This window comes from Bos indicus x Bos taurus, chromosome 8, assembly GCF_003369695.1.
Source record: "Bos indicus x Bos taurus breed Angus x Brahman F1 hybrid chromosome 8, Bos_hybrid_MaternalHap_v2.0, whole genome shotgun sequence".
NCBI lineage: Eukaryota > Metazoa > Chordata > Mammalia > Artiodactyla > Bovidae > Bos > Bos indicus x Bos taurus.
This window is the reverse complement of record NC_040083.1, coordinates 63,880,526-63,902,576: the sequence shown is the minus strand read 5'-3', so window position 1 is coordinate 63,902,576 and position 22,051 is coordinate 63,880,526. Positions and strand designations below refer to the sequence as shown.

Sequence of the window (22,051 nt, the reverse complement as noted above, 5' to 3'; positions counted from 1 at the left end):
CTGACAAATATTAAACATCATATATACAATGAGGTAAATGTACCTTGGTCTCTTGAGAGGTAATTTAAGTTTAAAGCAATTGACGTTTTGAAGCATCTCCTTGACATATAAAGAAATATCAAACACCCCATTCCATTGGCACAATGTGAAAAAGGGATATCAAAACACAGTTCATGATACTCAATTCACAAATCTTGTTTAAAAATAAAAACATTCACTGAAGTTCTTTTTAAGCTTTAAGAAACTGGTTGAATGTTGTTAACCACTTTTTTTAAGTTTACAGTTACAAATAAGACTGCATAATAGGGTTAAAGGTTTAAATGTACTGACAATCCTCAGAATGTCCTAGAAGTCCAGCATTTCTGGAGAGGGCCCATGGGAATCGCAGCATTCCAAAACAGACACAAGATGCTGCAGGACACGTCATGAGCTATTTTTTAGAGTCTCAAAAACATCTGAACTGGCATTTTTCTGCCAAGCTGTGACAGAACCATTATTTGGACTCTCACCATCTGGAGCCAGAACACTGCCATGGTCAATAAATAGTTTATTAACAATCAGTCTTTCATTGGAGGGGTAAAAATAAATGCTTGATATGACATGTCTAATGGGATCCTCATGTTGTTTTGAGTTTTAATTAGCACTTCACCATCTTGTTTTACAAAACACTCTGTATGTGACAGTTCTTTAAGGTAGAGGGGGGAAAAAAGGTAACTCAGGCATGAGCAGCAAAATGGCCAAGTGACCACTGAAATTTTTTAAGAACAGAAATTTGGAGTTCTTGATGACCATGGCACTGTATCCTGACTCAAGGCACTTCCTGAGCACTATCATTACAGCATAACTACAGGCTCAGCTCTTTGGACCTTACCCTGTCCTATGGAAGATACAACTGGCCATTGCTTCTGGCACAACTCCCACTGCCAGAGCTACCCTTGCTGCCAGCCCACTGAGGCAGGACCAGCAGGAAGGCAGTTTGGGAGGGAGCAAGCTAAGGGTGTGAAGAAAAGACCAGGGATGTCGACACCCCAGTAAGCCGTACGCACCCCTCATCCCCGTTCCTCTGGGGGTACTGACTGACAGACAATCTGCCTGAAGGTATACTTTAGCCAAGTTGAACCTTGGAAAGTGAGCATCTGAAGATAGACAGTATAAACACAAAGGCTTGTGTTTTTAAATATATTTCTCCAGTCAAATTTTTCTGCAGGAACAGCCACAGCAATCATGATCCATAAATATTTTCAGTTACTTTCATTTTCAGTACTAGCCAATTGGAGTTTGTCAAACCATCGTTAGTCGGAAAAAAAAAATGGAATCAGCTAGAGTAACATGTAAACCCAATTTAGAACTAAATTCCAACTTTTAAAAAGTTCCCTGATTCATCAAAAGTAGATTTCATCCATTTAGGCTGAACAGTAAAACTGGAACTCATTTTTTGACTTAATAAAGAATATCTTCAGCAAAAGTTGATTACTTTATATGAAACTGAGAAATCATGTATCACAACTTTAAATCAGACAAGAACTTTTGGTATGTTCTTAAAATTATATAAAAATAGTTTTAGTGATTATATGCATTGGTCCCCTGGATTTCATAAAGCAGATCTGGTAGGCTTGTAAATGGCCAAAAAAAAAAAGTAAAAGTACCTGATCATAGAGCTAGAGATTATTAAACAGGAAACATAACACAATTATAAAACAAACCTCTCAAACTCACTCATTTGCTTTGATGAAATCATGGTAACTACAGAAAAAACTCAAATTTGGACTCAAAATATTAACCTCTAAACAATATTTTCCCCATGTTGTTTTTAAACACATGAAATTGACACTAAATTCCTATGAAGTATGTCATTCATTCTAAAATTACTTTGGCTTTAAGACCAAATAGTCTTTCAAATTTATTCTATGTATAAGAAATAAGACATTATCAGAATGTAGCTCAGTCAGCATAAATGGCCACTATCTCTTACCAAAATACTGTAAAGGTTATTCTGACCCTTTCATCAGGAAATTGACAGCTCTATAAGGTATGTCTTGCCTCACAGCTATGATAGACTTTCCTCCCTCAGATTAAGATCACAGTGATAAAGAGGACTTTGAAAAATTGTAAAAATCCTGCAAAGACTTTCAGCACTGGAAGTAAAACCAGTTATTATAAGCTACTTTCAACTGAATGTGAGAAGGCCATGACAGATTTACTTTAAACATTTAATTTCACCATAAACATCTGTAAATGGAGAATCTATCCTTGGAATATTCCTTAGCTATCGGTTTCCTAAAAATTGAGGGTGCACCAAATTCACTCCAGAGCCATATAAATTAGGCAGTTGTGATATATGCACAGAGAAGGAAAGACTGAGTTAAAAGCTGCCTTCCTCAAAGTGTAGTGCGACCTCAAAACCACACTGACTAACCTTAGCTACAAAGACAAAGTCCACAGAACAGTGACTCCTACACAACAATGTGACTCTCACACACCTGTTACTATTCAAATTATCAACTACCTTTACCTTCCTAGAAAAAAGCCTATTTAACATTAACCATATTCTAATTTTAAACATAATTCATTTCTTAAAAAAATAACACTGTCTTTGATCAGATAAAGAAAAAAATGGCTTACAGAATGCCACACAACTTTTCACAAGCAGCTAGACAAATTTTCCCTTTTAGAAAAATTCGTCTGTATGCTACAGATTTTAAGTTATTAAAGTACTATAAGCATCAAGAGTGCCACTTGAATTTTTTAAAGTGTACTTAGACAATACAATTAAAATGCAAAAACTTGATGAGAATACTTAATTATGACCATGATAACAATTTACCAATTAATGCCATTTCATTTCTCTAGTGGTTTAAGCACATTTTGGCAGGAGAAAGGCATATTCAGAATGGAAAACCAAAGAACATACCAGAAAAACTCTTCCAGAAAACAACAGAATAAGTCTGGGTTATCCAGGTAAATAAACTTTTGAATTAAAACATGACAGATTTAACACACACAGAGACTTTAAGCAATTCTACTCATTTCCATTAGAAAGACACAGAAGTGGCACTTACTGGTATAGTACAATCCCATTTTGAAGGCATGTGATGTTCTGAATATGTGAAAGAACAATAATATACAAAATACAATTGCATAAATTATGTTCCTCACTACTATATGAGGTCATTTTTAGACTCAAGAGTTTATAAGTGTTAGTTTTAAGATCCTGAAAATTATAGAACAGTACATTCAAAGTCTAAATCAAAGAAACTCTTTAGTGGTTCAGAATCCTCTGAGAATGTACTAACCAGGAGAAATCACTTTCTTTAAAAATAAGAAACGTTTCATATAACTCAGCCATCCAGCTCCTTTACCCTTAAAGATGATCTTCAGCACAGCAGTTACCTAAAGTTAAGACCAGCAATCGTTTAAAAAAACAAGTTTTGTGTTAATAAAAAATAAAGGTAGACTACACAACATTTTGTAACTGTCCTGGGAAAGAAGCGTTCATAGTGCACAGAAAGGAACCCACATGGCGGTTTCCTGGGTCTGAAGAAATCCTGGGATGTTTTAGTTCACCTTGTTACATCATCGTAAAAGGAAGCAATATCCTTCTGTTCCCTCTCAGTGAGGTAGAACAACTGACCTCCCAAATTAAAACCCAGGAGCAGATCTGAAGAAGAAGTAGAGTTCAGGCAAAGCCACAGAATTTACATTTTGATGCCTTCCTGCTGACTGAGTTGTGACAATGTTTTCTTAATCCGCAAAGCTGTAAGCCTAGCTGCTCCATTGGCATACCAACATTCTCTCATAATTTTAGCCATTACTCTCAAGGCCTACAAGAAAAGAAAAGAAAGATCATTAATGCATGCACCACTTTTCAACGACCTGGATAATAATCTTTACCTGTAAATTTTCTTTTTAAACGACATACAAGTATTTCTGTTTCAGCATTATTTGTAATAGCAAATGAGTAAAGACGACCTAAATTCCCATCAGCAGGATACTGGTGCCAGCAGCTGGAAAGCAGATGGACAAGGGAGGATTTACTTAGCAGCCTGAGAAAGCTGAATCCTCAAATAGAGCTGTGCAAAGCAAAGAGGGAACCTGACTCACATGAAATGGCCCCCAAAACTGAGGAATTAACTTATATCCTGTATCCCTGGGGTGAAGTTCAGGGTAAAAACAGAATCAGCCAAAGAAGCTAGAAACCCAGATACCTGCCCTGCCCCAACTTCACACAGCTGGGTGACCATCCCACCCCAGCCCAACAGAGGACAAGAGATTTCAATCTGAGAGAGCAGAACAGATTCCCATCTTGGGGAAAGGGCAAAATTCCACACTGACAACACACTAAACGCTAAGACAATAAACTTTCTCCCCAGAACATGGCCAGTGACTTCACATACTCCTCCAGGTAGGAGACCAGAAGAGTCTTCAGCCCAAGAAGAAAAGCCTAAAGAGAGGGACATCAGTGGTTCCCCAAGGAAGCAATCCAGTTACTTCACCCTCAGACTGAAGTTGACGATAAGCTCCATTCATGTGCACAAAGCTTCCCATCAGCTTTCAGTGCTGCTTTTATACAGAGTATGAACTTGATCAACATTTCAGGAAAGTAATATGAAATGCAGAAACTGACACAAACAGAAAAAAACACCTTGGAAAAAACAAAAGGTGTACAGAAGACAATATCAACAATCCATCATTAATACCTTCAAAGAGATAAAAGAAAATACTGATACTGGACTTATCAATACTTTTTTGGGTTTTGTTTGGTTTGGGGAAAGTTTTATAGAACTACAAAATAAACCTGAATAATAATAATAAAACCAAAAGATAAAAGCAGATTCCCAGAAAGTTGAGAAAAGAAAACAAAGAGATGGGTAATAGGAAGGAAAACACAAGAAAATCAGAATGCCTGTTCAGGATGTCTACATTCATAACCAGAGTTGAAGAAAACAGAAGAAAATGGAAGGGAACACGTGAGGAAAATTTCCTAGAAATGAACACTTGTTTTCAGGTAAAAATGACCAAGGGTTCAGGACATGCATAAAATCATCCAGCAAACTGAGTGCCATAATCCAGATACCATCCTACATGTATCTAGTAGGATACACTAACAGACACAGTAGCGAAATAATAGACAACATCTCTGCTCTCATAAAGCTTACATTGTAGAGGGCTAAAGCGTATAATAAATAAGGAAAATGCATGGACTGTCAGTGGTAAGTGCTAAGGAGAAACATCATTTAGGGAAGGAGATAAAATATGCCAGGGGAAAAAGTGTTATTTTAAATAGATTGACAGGTAACGACTCACTGACAAGGTAATATCTGAGCAAAGAGCTGGAAGAGGAGGATAATGAGCAAACCAAGAAACATGAAGACATGGGATTCAGAAAGGCAGTCACCACAAAAGAGGCAAGAGAGATCACAGGTGAAAGGTAAGGGATATCCTGAGCCAGCTTTCCAGATTGGAAAAGGTCAGAGGGCTCTGAAAAACACTTCTGTAGGTATCCTATCAGTTTCAAATTCTCGATGCGTTTCAGCTACTGATGGGAGATTTGTAAAACCCGAGAAAAGTGAAAGATTAAGTTAGTGATACAAAACTAGCTAAATGACACTGATGGCATTCATTCAACATGCTGTGACAGTAATTTCAACTTGCATGTATGTTTTTAACGTTAACTACTAACTTTCCTTCGTGCTTAATTAGCCATCTGTTTAATATTAATTTGCTCTAATTTGCTTATTGAATGAGTGCATGAATAATTCCAGTTTGTAGTATCAAGATGAAATTTTTCAAAGACAAAATCTAGCCCAATTTCATTTGTTAAACATGCAGGTTCTGTGAGCACACAAAATAAATTTTGTCTGGGCCTGCATACTTGATTTCATTGGAGGTAGCCAAGGAACTCTCTTGATCTCACAGGTATCTAATGAAGTCTGCTGCTGCTAAGTCACTTCAGTCGTGTCCGACTCTTAAGATGTAAGATAAACTACTTAAGTGAACAGCGTTTTATTCTTCCTAAACTACCAAACATCAACTCTAAAGGGAAATGCTTTGCTTTACCAATATTATAATAGTATCATAATAATAGTGGTTGTTAACGCAGTTGTGCCTGACTTTTTCTGACTCCATGGAATGCAGCAAGCCAAGCTTCCCTGTCCTTCACTATCTCCCAGAGTTGGCTCACATTGATGTATATTGAGTCACTGATGCCATCCAACCATCTCATCCTCTGTCACCTGCTTCTCCTCCTGCCCTCAATCTTTCCCAGTATCAGGGTCTTTTCCAGTGAGTCAGCTCTTCACATCAGGTGGCCAAAGTATTGGGGCTTCAGCTTCAGAACCAGCCCTTCCAATGAAAATTCAGGGTTGATTTCCTTTAGGATTGACTTGGTTTGATCTCCTTGTTCTTCAAGGGACTCTGAAGAGTCTTCTTCAGCACCACAGTTCGAAACTATAAATTCTTAGCACTCAGGCTTCTGTGGTCCAACTCTCACATCCATACATGACTACTGGAAAAACCATAATTTTGACTATACAGACCTCTGTTGGCAAAGTGGTATCTCTGTTTTTAATATGTTGTCTAGGTTTGTCATAGGTTTTCTTCCAAGGAGCAAGCATCTTTTTTAATTTCATGACTGCAGTCAACGTTCACAGTGATTTTTGAGCCCAAGAAAATTGTCTTTCACTGTTTCATTGTTTCCCCACCTATTTGCCATGAAGTGATGATACTGGATGCATGATCTTAGTTTTCTGTATGTTGAGTTTTAAGCCAGCTTTTTCACTCTCCTCTTTAAGCTTCATCAAGAGGCTCTTTAGTTCCTCTTCACTTTCTGTCATTAGGGTGATGTCATCTGCATATGAGGTTATTGATATTTCTCCTGGCAATCTTGATTCGAGCTTGAGGTTCATCCAGCCCAGCATTTTGCGTGATGTACTCTGCATATAAGCTAAATAAGCAAGGTGACAGTATACAATCTTGATAATACTCCTTTCCCAATTTTAAACCAGTTCGCTGTTTCCATGTCTGGTTCTAAGTGTTGTTTCTTGACTGCATACAGGTTTCTCAGGAGGCAGGTAAGGTGGTCTGGTATTCCTATCTCTTTCAGAATTTTCCAGTTTGTTGTGATCCACATAGTCAAAGGCTTTACTGTAGTCAATGAAGCAGAAGTGTTTTTTTTTGGAATTCCCTCGCTTTTTCTATGATCCAACAGATGTTGGCAGTTTGATCTCTGGTTCCTCTGCCTTTTCTATATCCAACTTGTACATCTGGAAGTTTTCGTTTCACGTACTGTTGAAGCCTAGCTTGAAGGATTTAGAGCATTATCTTACTAGTATGTGAAAAGAGTGCAACTGTGTGGTAGTTTGAATATTCTTTGGCATTGCCCTTCTTTGGGACTGGAATGAAAACTGATCTTTTCCAGTCCTGTGGCCACTGCTGAGTTTTCTAAATTTGCTGGCATACTGAGTGCAGCACTTTAACAACATCCATCATCTTTTAGGATTTGAAATAGCTGGAATTCCATCACCTCTACTAGCTTTGTTTGTAGTAATGCTTCCTAAGGTCCGCTTGACTTTACACATCAGGATGTCTAGCTCTAGGTGAGTGATCACACCATCCTGGTTATCTGGGTCATTAAGACCTTTTCTGTAGTTTTTCTATGTATTCTTAATACCTTCTACTTCTGTTAGTAAAAGTTAGCAATTAAGGATAAATTAAATAACATTTTTCTTATAAATTCTTTAAAAGTATAACTACAAAAATATTTCTAAAACTTTCTGTAAAGAGCTGGGGTTGAAAAGCTCAGATACTGCTGAAAAGCAGTTTCCACAAATTCCTGATGAATAGTCAAATGAGCAGTGAAATGAATAAAATATAAAATCATCTGAACCATCTTCACAATCATCCAAATCCCTTATTTTACAAAAAGGCATATTAAGGTCCCAAGAACTGAAGTGCTTTGGAGAAGTCAGCCTCTGAAATATATGGTAGCCAGGATCTACAATATAGGCCTCCTGATTCCAGCCAGCACACAGCCCACTGTTCTGGGCAGCCCTGGTTGAAAGGTAGCTTTAAAAAAAAAAAATTATTTATTTTTTGGCTGTGCTTGGTCTTCACTGCTGTGCTTGGCTTTTCTCTACTTGTGGCGAGCAGAAGCTACTCGCTAGTTGTGGTACTTGGACTTCGCGTTGTGGTGGCTTCTCTCGTTGCAGAGCCACAGGCTCTTGGGGCATGTGGGCTTCAGTAAGCTTCAGCTCCCGGGCTCTAGAGCTCAATAAGTTGTGGTGCATGGGTTTAGTTGCTCTGTGGCCTGTGGGGGTCTTCCCAGATGAGGGATTGAACCTGTGTTAACTACAATGACAGGCGGATTCTTCACCACTGAGCCACCAGGGAAAGCCAGGAAGCTTTAATTTAAAATGCAGGAGCCTTGTTTCACTGGCAGATCTAAACACTGTTCTAATAAACTGATGGCCACTAAAAATGTTCCATCGCCTTTGCAATGTACTTGAAATTGAACATAAAAATCAAATTATTCTGTTTTTACTCATTGATTTAATTAGCTATGAAAAATAAAGGAATGGGAATTCTTACTTCTGTTTTCCTTAAAGAAAAGTAGCAAATTTCCACATACTAACCAGAAGCAGTTTAGAAAACTGTATAATATCCAAAATAAATACTCACTTCACAGCTCTGCCATCTGTTTGGAATATTTGGCCTTAACTTCTGTTCACAAACAACTTTTCTCATTTCTTCAACTGATGGATCGGAAGGTACAAGATCATAATAAGGCAGCTGGTAATCTTCATGTATTCCTACATTGGTAAAGAATTTAAAAAAAACCTATTTTGAAAGGTTTATTCAGATAATGTCAGAACAATCTTTGACCAGACAGAAAAGGAACAGCTGGAAATCCTGTTACAGTGTCCCATTACTAAAACAGGTAAGTGGAACAGCCTGCTCTCTCTTATCCATGTCTGCATCAACAACCCACCTCCTTGAGTCAGTACTGAGCACACACTTTGAAACTAAATTCTGCAATATAATCAGCAAAGGCTATTTTAATAATGGTTAACTATGAGTTGTGATGACCAGATAGACATTTTCTCTTAGAGCCCCAATGTGCGAGAAATGAAAGCCTTTATTCTGCAAGTGCACAGCCTCACCTGGTAAAGGGAAGTACACTCTCACTAAGGTGTGAATCCTACATGGCAAGCCTGAGGTGCAAGTCCCTTCCTCTACTTGTGTCTGTTAATAACCTGTCCTATTTGCTACTCCACCCCTCACTGCCTCAGAAACCTGAGGCCCTAGTCTCAGGTGAGCCTGGGTTCTCAAGGATAAGACTGTTTCTCAAGTAAACATTGAAAGTTCTCAATCTAACACAAATGTACTTTAAAAAGTAATGCAGTGACAGTCTATCTGCATTTTGCATATGTAATTTCCACTCTCAAGATGGAGAAAATCACTACAATCTCGGGGTAAAATCAGTTTGACTCTGGTACATGCTAAAAATAGCTTCCTGGGTGGCCTCACAAGCAGTCATTCATTCTAAATATCTATACTGCAAGATAACAAGGGGTTGGTTTCTATTGCTTCCCAAAATTCAAGTGGAACTAGAAAAAGACCACACTGGAATAAAGCTGTGTATTAGGATAAAGCCATGCACAAGGATAAAGCATGTTGTGTCATCTCTCTGGCACTCTCATTGATCACTGGGTAAACAATTTCATTCAATAAAAAAGACAATTCTTAAACAACTTTTGTTTGTGACAATATATTGGGGGAAGGGAGAGAAATTTACCACCAATGGAACATCGTCGAGCTACTTCCCAGAATACTAGTCCCATTGCATAGATGTCAGCACGTTTGAAGGATTCAAAGTGTTTCATATTTATGGAATCATCTAGAACTTCAGGGGCCATGTACCTAAAAAAGAAGTCAGCACTTCATTTTATGCAATAGTAACATTACTTTTTAAACTGTTTCATCATCTTTCTTTTACTCCTGGGCGGGAGGTCAGGGGGGTGGGGAGCAATATTAACTTTGACCTTTCCTCCTTTCACTATGGTTCTGCTGCTTTTTAAATTAAAAAAAAAAAAAAATTTATTGAAGTATAGTTGAATTATAATATTGCTAATTTCTGCTATACAGCAAAGTGAGTTATATGTATATATACATTTTTTAAAATATTATTTTCCATTATTATTTAGATACTGAATATAGTTCTCTGTCCTGTACAGTAGGATGTTGTTGTTTATCCATTCTATATGTAATAGCTTAACATCTGCTAACTCCAGCTTCCCACCCCATCCCTCTCCCAACACCCTCCGCTCCAGCAACCACAAGTCTGTTATTTATGTCCCTCAATCCATTTTGCAGATAGGATCATTTGTGTCATATTTTAGATTCCACACATTAATATATTTGTCTCTTTCTGACTGACTTCACTTATTATGATAATCTCTCGTTGCATCCATGCTGCAGCAAATGGCACTATTTCATTCTTTTTTATGGCTGAGTTGTATTCCATTGGATATATGCACCACATTTTATCAGCTCATCTGTCAATGGACATTTAGGTTGTTTCCATGTCTTGGTTATTGTGAAATAATGCTGCTATGAATATGGTACATGTATCATTTTGGATTAGTTTTTTCTGGATATATAGCCAGAAGTGGGACTGCTGGACCATATGGTGATTCTATTTTTCTCTTTTTCCACTGTTTTCTGTAGTGGTTGTACCAACTTACATTTACACCAACAGTGTAAGAGTTCCCTTTTCTCCATATTCTCTCTAGCATTTGTTATTTGTACAGTTTTTAATGATGGCCATTCTAACCGGCCACTCACTGCAGTACCTCACTGTAGTTTTTATTTGCATTTCTCTAATAATTAGTGATACTGAACATTTTTTCATGTGCATATTGGCCATTTGTATTTCTTCTTTGGAGAAATGCCATTTTAGGTCTCTTGTCCATTTTTTGATTAAGTTGCTTGGTTTTTTTGTTGTTGTTGAGTTCTATGAGGTATTTACATATTTTGGAAATTATTAAGCCCTTATCAGTTGCATCATTTGCAAATGCTTTTTCTGATTCTGTAGGTTGTCTTTTCCTTTTTTTTAATGGTTTCCTTTGCTGTGCTGAAAGCTTGTAAGTTTGATTAGGTCCCATTTGTTTCTTTACTTCTACTGCCTTGGGAGACTGACTTAAGAAAACACTGGTATGATTTATGTCAGAACGTTTTGCCTATGCTCTCTTGAAGGAGTTTTTGATGTCATGTCTTATGTTTAAGTCTTTAGGCCATTTTGAGTTTATTTTTATGTATGGTGAGAGGGTATGTTCTAACCTCATCAATTTCCATGTGGCTGTCCAACTTCGCTACCACCACTTGCTGAACAGACTTTTTCCCATTGTATATTCTTGCCTCCTTTGTCAAAGAGGCCTTAGGGGTATGGGTTTATCTCTGGGCTCTCTTTTCTGTTTCATTGATCCGTATGAATGTTTCTGTGCCAGTACCATGCTGTTTTGATTACTGTATCTTTGTAGTATTGTTTGAAGTCTGGGAGGGTTATGGTTCCTGTTTTGTTCTTTTTCTCCAGGATGGCTTTGGCAATTCTGGGTCTTTTATGATTCCATATAAACTTTAGGGTTATTTGTTCTAGTTCTGTGACAAATGTCATGGGTAATTTGATAGGGATCACATTAAATCTGTAGATTGCTTTGGGCAATATGGCCATTTTAACAATATTAATTCTTCCAATCCAAGACATGGGATATCATTCCATTTCTTTGAGTCTTGTTTCCTTTGTATCCTGCTACCTTGCTGAATTAATTTATCACCTCTAGTAATTTCTGTGTGAAGTCTTTAGGGTTTTCTGTATATATATATATGTACACAGAATCATGTCATCTGCATATAATGACAATTTAAATTTTTCCTTCCAATTTGGATACCTTTTATATCTTTTTCTGATCTGACTGCTGTGGCCACAACTTCCAGTACTACAGTGTTTACTAGAAGAGGTGACAGTGGGCGTCTTTGTCTTGTTCTAAATTTTAGCAGTAGGGCTTTCAGCTTTTCACCTTTGAGTATTATACTGGCTGTGGATTTGTCATAAACAGCTTTTATTATGTTATGTTCCCTCAATACCCACTTTTTTGGTAAAGCGTTTTTGCAATGAATGGATGTTGAATTTTGTCAAATGCTTTTTCTGCATCAATTGAGATGATCGTGTGTTTTTTGTCTGGTTTATGAGGTGTATCACATTGATTTGTATATGTTGAATCACCCTTGTGAACTTGCAATGAATCCCACTTGGTTGTGGTGTATGACATTTTTTTGTGTGCTGCTGGATTCAGTTTGCTATTTTGTTAAGAATTTTTGCATCTATATTCATCAGATATATTGGCCTGTATGTATCTGTTTTGGTGGTTCTTTGTCTAGTTTTGGAATCAGGGTGATGGTGGCATTATAAAATGCCTTTGGCAGTGTTCCCACCTCTTCAGTTTTTTGGAAGCATTGATATAAATTATTTTCTATGTCTCGTGGAACTCACCCATGAAGCCATCTGGTCCTGGACTTTAGTTTGTTGTAAGTTTTTTAAATTACAGATTGTATTTCACCTCTAGTAATCAGTGTGGTCAAATTATGTGTTTTTCCTTGATTAAATTTTTTGGTGGACTGTATAGTTCTAGAAACTTGTACATTTCTTCAGTTTAGTCACTCAGTTGCGTCTGATTCTTTGCAACCCCATGGACTGCAGCATGCCAAGCCTCCCTGTCTGTCACCCAACTCCTGGAGTTAACTCAAACTCATGTCCATGGAGTTGGTGATGCCATCCAACCATCTCATCCTCTGTTGTCCCCTTCTGCGTTGTCAAATTTGTTGTCATATAATTGCTCATAGTATTCTTTTATGGTTTTTTTGTATTTCTGCAGTGTCAGTTGTTATGTCTCCTTTTTCATGTATTTGGGTTCTCTCATTTCTTCTTGGTGAGCCTGGCCAAAGATTTGTGCATTTTGTTTACCCTTTCAAAGAACCAGGTCTCAGTTGTAATTTTTTTTTTTTTCTCAAAAATCTCTATTTCCTCTCTGATCTTTATTTTTTCCCTTCCTTCTGCTGACTTTAGGTTTTGTTCTATAATTAAGTGGTAGGCTAGGCTGTTTATTTGATATGTTTCATGTTTTTTGAGTAAGGTCTGTATTGCTGTGAACTTCCCTCTAGGAATTGCTTTTGCTGCGTCCCATAGGTTTCTTTTTTGAAAATATCTGTGCCAGCTCTCAGCTGCTGCATACAGGGTCTAGTTCACAGATTGAACCTGGGCTTCCTGCATTGGGTGCTTGGAGTCTTAGCCACTGAATCACCAGGGAAGTCCCATTCCATAGGTGTTGTATGGTGGTTTTTACTGTCATTTGTCTCAAGGTATTTTTAAATTTCCTCTTTGATTTCATCTTTACCCACTGGTTTTTTAGTATTGGCAGTCTGTTGTTGAGTCTCTGTGTAACTTATTTTCTCCCCTCATTTCTTTTTCTGTGGTTGATTTCTAGTTTAATGCTGTTACGGTCAGGAAAAATGTGTGAAATAACTTCTGCACTCTTAAATGTGTTGAGGCTTGTTTTATGCCTGAGAAGATAATCAATTCTAGAGAATGTTCAGGTGCAGTTGAAAAGCATGTGTTTTGTTTTTTAATGTCCAGAAAATATCAACTTACCGTAATTCTATTGTGTTGTTTAGGATCTCTTGCTTTACTGGTTTTCTGTCTAGAAAATTTATCCATTGATGTGAGTGGGGTGTTCAAATCTCCTACTCTGATTTCCCCATCAATTTCTCCCTTTATGTTTGTGGCTATTTGTTTTATGTATTTAGATACTCCTACATTAGGTGTGTATATGCTGATGAGTATAAGATCCTCTTCCTAAACTGATCCTTTTTTCAATACAGTGTCCTTATCTATCTTTCTTTATGGTATTTGTTTCAAAGTCTGTGTTGTCTGACTTGAGTGATTCCACACTTTGTTCTCATTTCAGTTTACGTGAAATATTTTTCCATCCCATCACTTTTGATCTCTGTGTGTCCTCTGCCTTAATGTGGGTCTTAGAGGCAGCATGTTGTAGGCTCTGGATTAAAACAATACATCTGCCACCCTGTCTTTATTTTTCTATTTTAAAAAATTTATTGTATTGAGATGGTGACTGCAGCCATGAAATAAAAGACACTTACTCCTTGGAAGGAAAGTTATGACCAACCTAGATAGCATATTCAAAAGCAGAGACATTACTTCACCAACAAAGGTTCGTCTAGTCAAGGTTATGGTTTTTCCTGTGGTCATGTATGGATGTGAGAGTTGGACTGTGAAGAAGGCTGAGTGCCGAAGAATTGATGCTTTTGAACTGTGGTGTTGGAGAAGACTCTTGAGAGTCCCTTGGACTGCAAGGAGATCCAACCAGTCCATTCTGAAGGAGATCAGCTCTGGGATTTCTTTGGAAGGAATAATGCTAAAGCTGAAACTCCAGTACTTTGGCCACCTCATGTGAAGAGTTGACTCATTGGGAAAGACCCTGATGCTGGGAGGGATTGGGGGCAGGAGGAGAAGGGGATGACAGAGGATGAGATGACTGGATGGCATCACTGACTCGATGGATGTGAGTCTGAGTGAACTCCGGGAGTTGGTGATGGACAGGGAGGCCTGGCGTGCTGCGATTCATGGGGTCACAAAGAGTCGGACACGACTGAACGACTGATCTGATCTGATTGTTGATACACAATGTTAATTTCTATTGTACAGCAAAGTAATTCAGTTATACATTCTTTTCCATTAAGGTTTACCACAGAATATTGAGACATCTACTCTGAGAGTTTATGTTTATTCTCATTTCTTATATTTGGGGATAGCTGATTTATGTGTTAGTTTCAGATGTACAGCAAAGTGATTCATTTACACACACACACACATATATATATGTTTTCCCACATAGGTTATCACAAAGTACTGAGTTGAGTTAGTTCCCTATACTATATAGTAGGTTCTTATTGAGTATCTGTTTTATATATAGTATTGTGTGTGTGTGCTGTGCTGTGTGTCTGACTCTGTGACACCATGGACTGTAGCCCACCAGGCTCCTCTGTCCATGGGGATTCTCCAGGCAAGAATACTGGAGTGGGTTGCCACGCCCTCCTCCAGGGGATCTACCCACCCCAGGGATCAAACCCAGGTCTCCTGCATTGCAGGCAGATTTACCGTCTGAGCCACCAGGGAAGCCCAAGAATGCTGGAGTAGGTAGCCTGTCCTTCTCCAGGGGATCTTCCTGATCCAGGAATTGAACCAGGGTCTCCTGCATTGTAGGGAGATTCTTTACCAGCTGAGCTACCAAGGAAGCCCATTGTGTGTATGTTAATCGCAAACCCATACTTTATCACTCCTTTCCACCTTTCCCCTTTAGTAACCGTAAGTTTGTTTTCTAAGCCTGTGAATCGGTTTCATAAATAAATAAGTTCATTTGTGTCATTTTTTTAGATTGCACATGTAAGCGATATGCTCTTTCTGATTTACTTTTACTTAGTATAATCTCTAGGTCCACCAGTGTTGCCACAAATGGCGTTTTCTTTTTTAATGGGTAACATTGTGTGTGTATATGTATGTATATGTGTGTGTGTGTGTACATACCATATCTTCCTTATCCATTCATCTGGACATTAGACTGTCTTTTGTCTATTGTAAATAGTGTTGCAGTGAACACTGGGGGGCATGTATCTTTTCAAATTATAGTTTTTTCCAGATATATGCCTAAGAGTGGGATTGCTAGATCATATGATAGTTTCATTTTTAGTTTTATAAAGAACCTCCATCCTGTTCTTCAAAGTGACTCTACCAGTTTTCATTTCCACTAACTGTGTAGGAGAGTTCCCTTTTCTCCACACCCTCTCTAGCATTTATTGTTTGTAGATTTTTTTTTATGATGATGATGATAATGGCCATCCTGACAGGTCTGAGGTGATACATCTTTGTAATTTTGATTTGGGCTTCTCTAATTAGTGATGTTGAGGACCTTTTCATGCGCTTTTTTGGCCATCTGTATGTCTTCTTTGAGGAAATGTCTTAGATCTTCTGCCCATTTTTTGATTGGGTTGTTGTTTTTCTTTAATATTGAGCCACATGAGCTGTTTGTAAATTTGGGAGACTAATCCCTTGTTGGTCACCTCATTTACAAATATTTTCTGTCATTCGATGGTCGTCTTTTTGGTTTTGTTTATGGTTTCCTTTACTGTGCAAATGTTTGCCCCTCTGTCTTTTGACTGGAGTATTTAGTCCACTGACATTTAAAGTAACTTGATATATACATATTTATTTCCATTTTAACTTTGTTTTCCCATTGATTTTATATTTCTTCTTTGTCCCTTTCTTTGTTTTCCTTTAGTGGTTTGATTTTCTTTTGTGTCATACTTATTTTCTTCTTGGTTTCTGTGAATCTATTGTATGTTTTTCATTGGTGGTTACTCTATTTTTCAAATACATTAATCCCATGCTATATCTCCTTGCCTTAGATAGGTAGGCATACAGGCTCAAACATATCTAGGAAATCAAAGAAAAAAAACCCCTACATCTTCTTACTTTCCTCCCCCATATTTTATGATTTAGATGTCCACTTTTATATCTTCATGTTCTTTTGCTGTTCATTGTGGTTATCACTTTCACAGAAAAAAAAATTTTTTTAATCTGTGTACAGGCTTATTTCAGTAATTTGCTTTCCAATTGTGATTTTTTTCCTCCCCTTTTTATTCCCCTATAGAGTATTACTCCTTTTCTATTTAGAGAAGACTTTTCAGTATTTCCTTTAGGACAGGTTTAGTATTGCTGTATACTTTCAGTTTTCTGAGAAATTCATCTCTTTCTAAACAATCACCTTGCTGGGTAGAGGATCGGAGGTTGCAGATTTTTCCCTTTTAGGACTTTGAATCTATCTTGGCACTTCCTTCTAACCTGCAACATTTCTGTAGTAGGAACAACTGATGGCGGAATCCCTTATAATTAACTTTTTGTCTTGCTTCCTTTGAAATTTTCCTCTTTAATTTCTGCTACGGATAACGTGTCTTGGTGTAGGCCTGTTTGAGTTTACCTTGTCTGGGACCCTCAGTGCTTCCTGTACCTGAATATGCATTTCGTTCTTTAGGTATGGGAAGGTTTCGGTCATAATTTCTTCAAATGCATTTTCAACCTCTTTTTCTGTCTCTTCTCCTTCTGGAATTCCTATTACGCATAGATTGGCATACTTTATCTTACCCCATAGGTCCCTTTTTTTCGTTTGGCTTTCTGTCTGCTGTCCTAATTGGGCAGTTTTTATCTTCTGTCTTCCAGGTCACTTATTTATTCTGCTATTCATTGCCTTTACTTCAGTTTTTGTCTTGGCAAGTGAGTTTTCTTGGTTCCTGTTTATAGTTTCGAATTCCTTTTTTACAGTACTCTGTATTTCTGTTGATAGCCTTTTTTAATTCCTTCAGTATTTTCAGTCTTCTTTTTGAAATCAGTGCCTACTACACTGAAGAGGTCTGTTTCATTGCTCTTTCAAGGGAATTCTCTTGGTCTTTCAACTGGGAGTGGTCTTTCAACTGGGAGTGGTTCCTCTGCTTCTTCATTTTACTTATATTTCTCTTCTGTGAGTTTCAGTTCAGTTGCTCATCATGTCTGACTCTTTGCAACCCCATGGACTGCAGCATGCCAGGCTTCCCTGTCCATCACCAACTCCTTGAGCTTAATCAAATTCATGTCCATTGAGTTGGTGATGCCATCCAACCATCTCATCTTCTGTTGCCCCCTCTCCTCCCACCTTCAATCTTTCCCAGCATCAAGGTCTTTTCTAGTGAGTCAGTTCTTCCCATCAGGTGGATAAAGTATTGGAGTTTCAGCTTCAGCATCAGTCCTTCCTCAGGACTGATTTCCTTTAGGATGGACAGGTTGGACCTCCTTGCAGTCCAAGGGACTCTCAAGAGTCTTCTCCAACACCACAGTTCAAAAGCATCAATTCTTCGGTGCTCAGCTTTCTTTATAGTCCAACTCTCACATTCATATGTGATTACTGGAAAAACCATAGCCTTGACTAGATGGACCTTTGTTGACAAAGTAATGTCTCTCCTTTTTAATATGCCATCTAGGTTGGTCATAGCTTTCCTTCCAGGGAGTAAGCATCTTTTAATTTCATGGCTGCAGTCACCATCTGCAGTGATTTTGGAGCCCAGAAAAAAAATCTGTTTCCATTGTTTCCCCATCTATTTGCCATGAAGTGATGGGACCAGATGCCATGATCTTCGTTTTCTGAATGTTGAGTTTTAGCCAGCTCTTTCACTGTCCTCTTGCACTTTCATCAAGAGGCTCTTTAGTTCTTCTTCACTTTCTGCCATAAGGTTGGTGTCATCTGCATATCTGAGGTTATTGATATTTCTCCCAGCAATCTTGATTCCAGCTTGTGCTTCATCCAGCCTGGCATTTCGCATGATGCACTCTGCATGAAAGCAGGGTGGCAATATACAGCCTTGACGTACTCCTTTCCTGATTTGGAACCAGTCTGTTGTTCCATGTCCAGTTCTAACTGTTGTTTCTTGACCTGCATACAGATTTCTCAAGAGGCAGGTCAGGTGGTCTGGTATTCCCATCTCTTGATGATTTTCCACAGTTTGTTATGATCCACACAGTCAAAGGTTTTGGTGTAGTCAATAAAGCAGAAGTAGATGTTTTTCTGGAACTCTCTTGCTTTTTCAATGACCCAATGGATGTTGGCAATTTGATCTCTGGTTCCTCTGTCTTTTCTAAATCCAGCTTGAACATCAGGAAGTTCATGGTTCACATACTGTTGAGGCCTGGCTTGGAGAATTTTGAGCATTACTTTACTAGCATGTGAGATGAATGCAATTTTGCAGTAGTTTGAATGTTCTTTGGCATTGCCTTTCTTTGGGATTGGAATGAAAACTGACCTTTTCCAGTCCTGTGGCCACTGCTGAGTTTTCCAAATTTGCTGGCATATTGAGTGCAGCACTTTCACAGCATCATCTTGTGAATTTAGGAGAAACAATTATCTACGATGGTCTCTGAGGACTATTTATAGGTGGGAGCCCCCCTTTGTACCTTGTGTGGGTTTAGTATTTTTGGTGCAAGGGCTGTTTTAGTATGGATGCCTGTCACCTCTCCCCTCAGCATGTACTGGTAATTATCCTTTTGATAGAGGGCATGCAGATAATGGTCTGGTGTTCTTGGCAGTGGTGGCAGCTCATGATTGTTCCTGGAGGTGGTGTCCTGCTGCCTGAAAGCTAATGCAGGGGAAAACGCCCCTCACACATGGCCCACATGATGGCGCCTGGATTCTAAGGCAGCCCAGGCTTTCTCTGCGTACACCCTCAGATGCGATCATATCAGACCCTAACCCCTTCAGACTGTTTCTATACATCCCACCCCCGTGCCCCCCTGGTCTGATTTCTGAAGCCTGAGCTTCCACACATAACTGAGATCATATTAGACTCAAGAAAAATATCTCCACTGGTTTACTCCAAATCCCATGAAAAGCTGAAATAGCAATTTTATGCTATTTGCCTTATGATCTTTGTTTCCAATGACCCACATCCTAGGTGTCCTACTATACACCACCTACTTTGCTGTGTACTATGCAGGGACTATGTATTTCAGTCTAGAAGTCTTCTCACTAAAACAGAATAAAAGGAAAGGCAAGGACATACTCCAGGGAACAAAATAATAGATAAAAATGAATGCCAGTCCTTAATGATACCATATTGCACAGTTCTGAGGTTTCAAAAATCCTACTAAGGTTACAGATTAAGACTCACAAAGACCTACAGCAACCACTGCCTGGAACCCTGAGTCAAAAGATCTGAGAGTCCCCATTGAATCCATAAATACAGCTGAGATACAATAAAGCTCAGCTCTATTCAAGTCCAGCATAGCACTTTGACGGTATGTGGTGGCAAAATGCTGTGATACACAAAGCAAAGCCTTTTGGGTCAGAAAGGCCCAGGTTCAAATCTCAGCTCTTCAGCTTACCATCCAGGAGGTTGGCCACATTAACCTTCACAAGGTGGTTTCCTCATCTGTGAATTGAGGGCAGTGATACTTACCTACTTAGGTTCTTTGAGTACTCATGTGTGTGTGTTAGTCACACAGTCATGTCCGACTCTCTGGGATTCCATGGACTGTAGCCCACCAGGCTCCTCTGTCCATGGGATTTTCCAGGCAAGAATTCTGGAGTGGGTTGCCATTCCCTTCTCCAGAGGATCTTCCTGACCCAAGAACAGAACCTGGGTCTCCCACATAGTAGGCAGATTGTTTACTGACTGAGCTACCAGGGGAGTACTCATAGATTCAACAAATACTTATTGAGGACCTACTATCTTCTAGGCACCATGATAGATGCTGGGAATACAAGGCTTCTCTCAAAGCTGCTTACGATCCAATGGAATATACAGATAAGTGAACAGTTATAATGTGCTAAGTGGTCCAGATTTAGCATGCAATGTGGGTGCCTAACAAGGACATCTAACAGTCCAGAAAAAGATTCCTCTGAGAAAGGAAGACTGAGTACAAGTTAAGGAAACAGGAGGGGAAAGTATGCTCTAGGACAGAAGTCAGGCCCACAATCTGTGGCACCCCCTGTCAGAGCAGTGGCAGCGTTAGATTAAAAATGAAGTGCACAATGAATGTAACGTGCTTGAATCTTCCCCACCCCTGGTCCTTGGGAAAATTACCTTTAAAACAATGAGTCCTGGGTGCCCAAAAGGGTGGGGACTGCTGCTCTAGGATATAGCACATGTGAAAGTTTGAAGAGAGAAAGCTATGTTTTCAGGAAATAAAAATATAAAAACAGTTGGGCTAACTACATCACAACATTTGAAGAGAACATTAAATGATGTAATATACATAAGAGACGCATTAAGATGACTGGTACACAGTAGGTACCCCATTAATATTAACTACTCTTATGATAACATAACTAATAGTAGTATTTTCTGGAAAGGCTACCTTTCATCAGCAGTAACCTTTGTAAGTTAGCTAACCATGATTTCAGAGCAGGCAAGACCATGAGATCTTCCACCTGTGAGCAGTCTAATAAAGAACAAGGTTGAGTTTCAGAAAAGTTATGTATCTAGAAATGAGAAGGAAAAGAAGTCAACTTCAGAACATAAAAATAACTGTGTTCACTCTGTGATAAGTATACCTTTTTGTTCCCACTCTGTGGTTTGGAGCAATGTCAATTGTATCCGTGGCCGAATCATGCCTTACTGCCAATCCTAAGTCTGCAATACAGCAAGTTCCATTCTTCTTTACCAAGATATTCTTTGATTTCAAATCCCTATGAGCTATGGCTGGTTTTCCTAAAGAAAAAGAAAGTTAAACATGGTTGCTTAAAGGGCAATACCAATCACAAATCTCACCTAGGTCCTCCCATCCCAGTATCAAAAGCATTTCATCCCCGTCACTGCAATACCTGGGCCCTTACTAAACCAACTAACATGAATCAGTGCACAAAAAGTTGATGAGATTACATTTCAAAGAAAACAGATGATGTTCAAAAATATGTCTAACACTCAAAAACCAGGAGGTTAAAGATACTAGTTTGTTGATACCCTATGAATCTTTTTTTATAGGACGCCTAGGTACTAATATTCCAATCCAAGAACCAAAAATCTAGATCACCTCTTTTGCCTATCAACTGGAATATATTCATTAAATGTGTAATGCCTTTAATACTAACTACTAGAAAAAGTGCTATTATAAAATAATTACAGTGTGTAAAACTTGGAACCCTCAGAGGCCGCTGGTGGGAATGTACAATAAAATAGTACAGGCCCTTTGTGAACTTGCCAGACTTTTTTTTTTTTTTTTTCCAAATCATTAGTTACTGTCTGATCCAGTAACTTCACCTCCAGGCATATACCCAAGATAATGGAAACGTATCCACACTAAAACTTGTACATCAGTGTTCATAGCAGCATTATTCATAATAGCCCAAAGTGGAAACAACAAATGTCTATCACTGATGAATGGATACCCAAAATGTAGTAA

At 38.5% G+C, this 22,051-nt stretch overlaps 1 protein-coding gene across 2 annotated transcripts in view; it reads right to left on the bottom strand.

Annotated features, from left to right (window-relative positions):
* Window positions 1-266: 266 nt before the first annotated feature.
* TGFBR1 (transforming growth factor beta receptor 1) overlaps window positions 267-22,051 on the bottom strand; it is a 74,668-nt gene continuing 52,883 nt past the window's right edge. Inside the window, exons 6-9 of one of the 2 annotated variants that reach the window (XM_027549754.1) lie at window positions 21,204-21,360; window positions 9,794-9,918; window positions 8,677-8,807; window positions 267-3,821 (exon numbers count right to left, since the gene is read on the bottom strand). In XM_027549754.1, the coding sequence (XP_027405555.1) occupies window positions 3,696-3,821; window positions 8,677-8,807; window positions 9,794-9,918; window positions 21,204-21,360 (539 nt within the window). In that variant the 3' untranslated portion in view covers window positions 267-3,695. The remainder of the gene's footprint in view (window positions 3,822-8,676; window positions 8,808-9,793; window positions 9,919-21,203; window positions 21,361-22,051) is intronic. The other variant, XM_027549755.1, reaches the window with a different exon arrangement.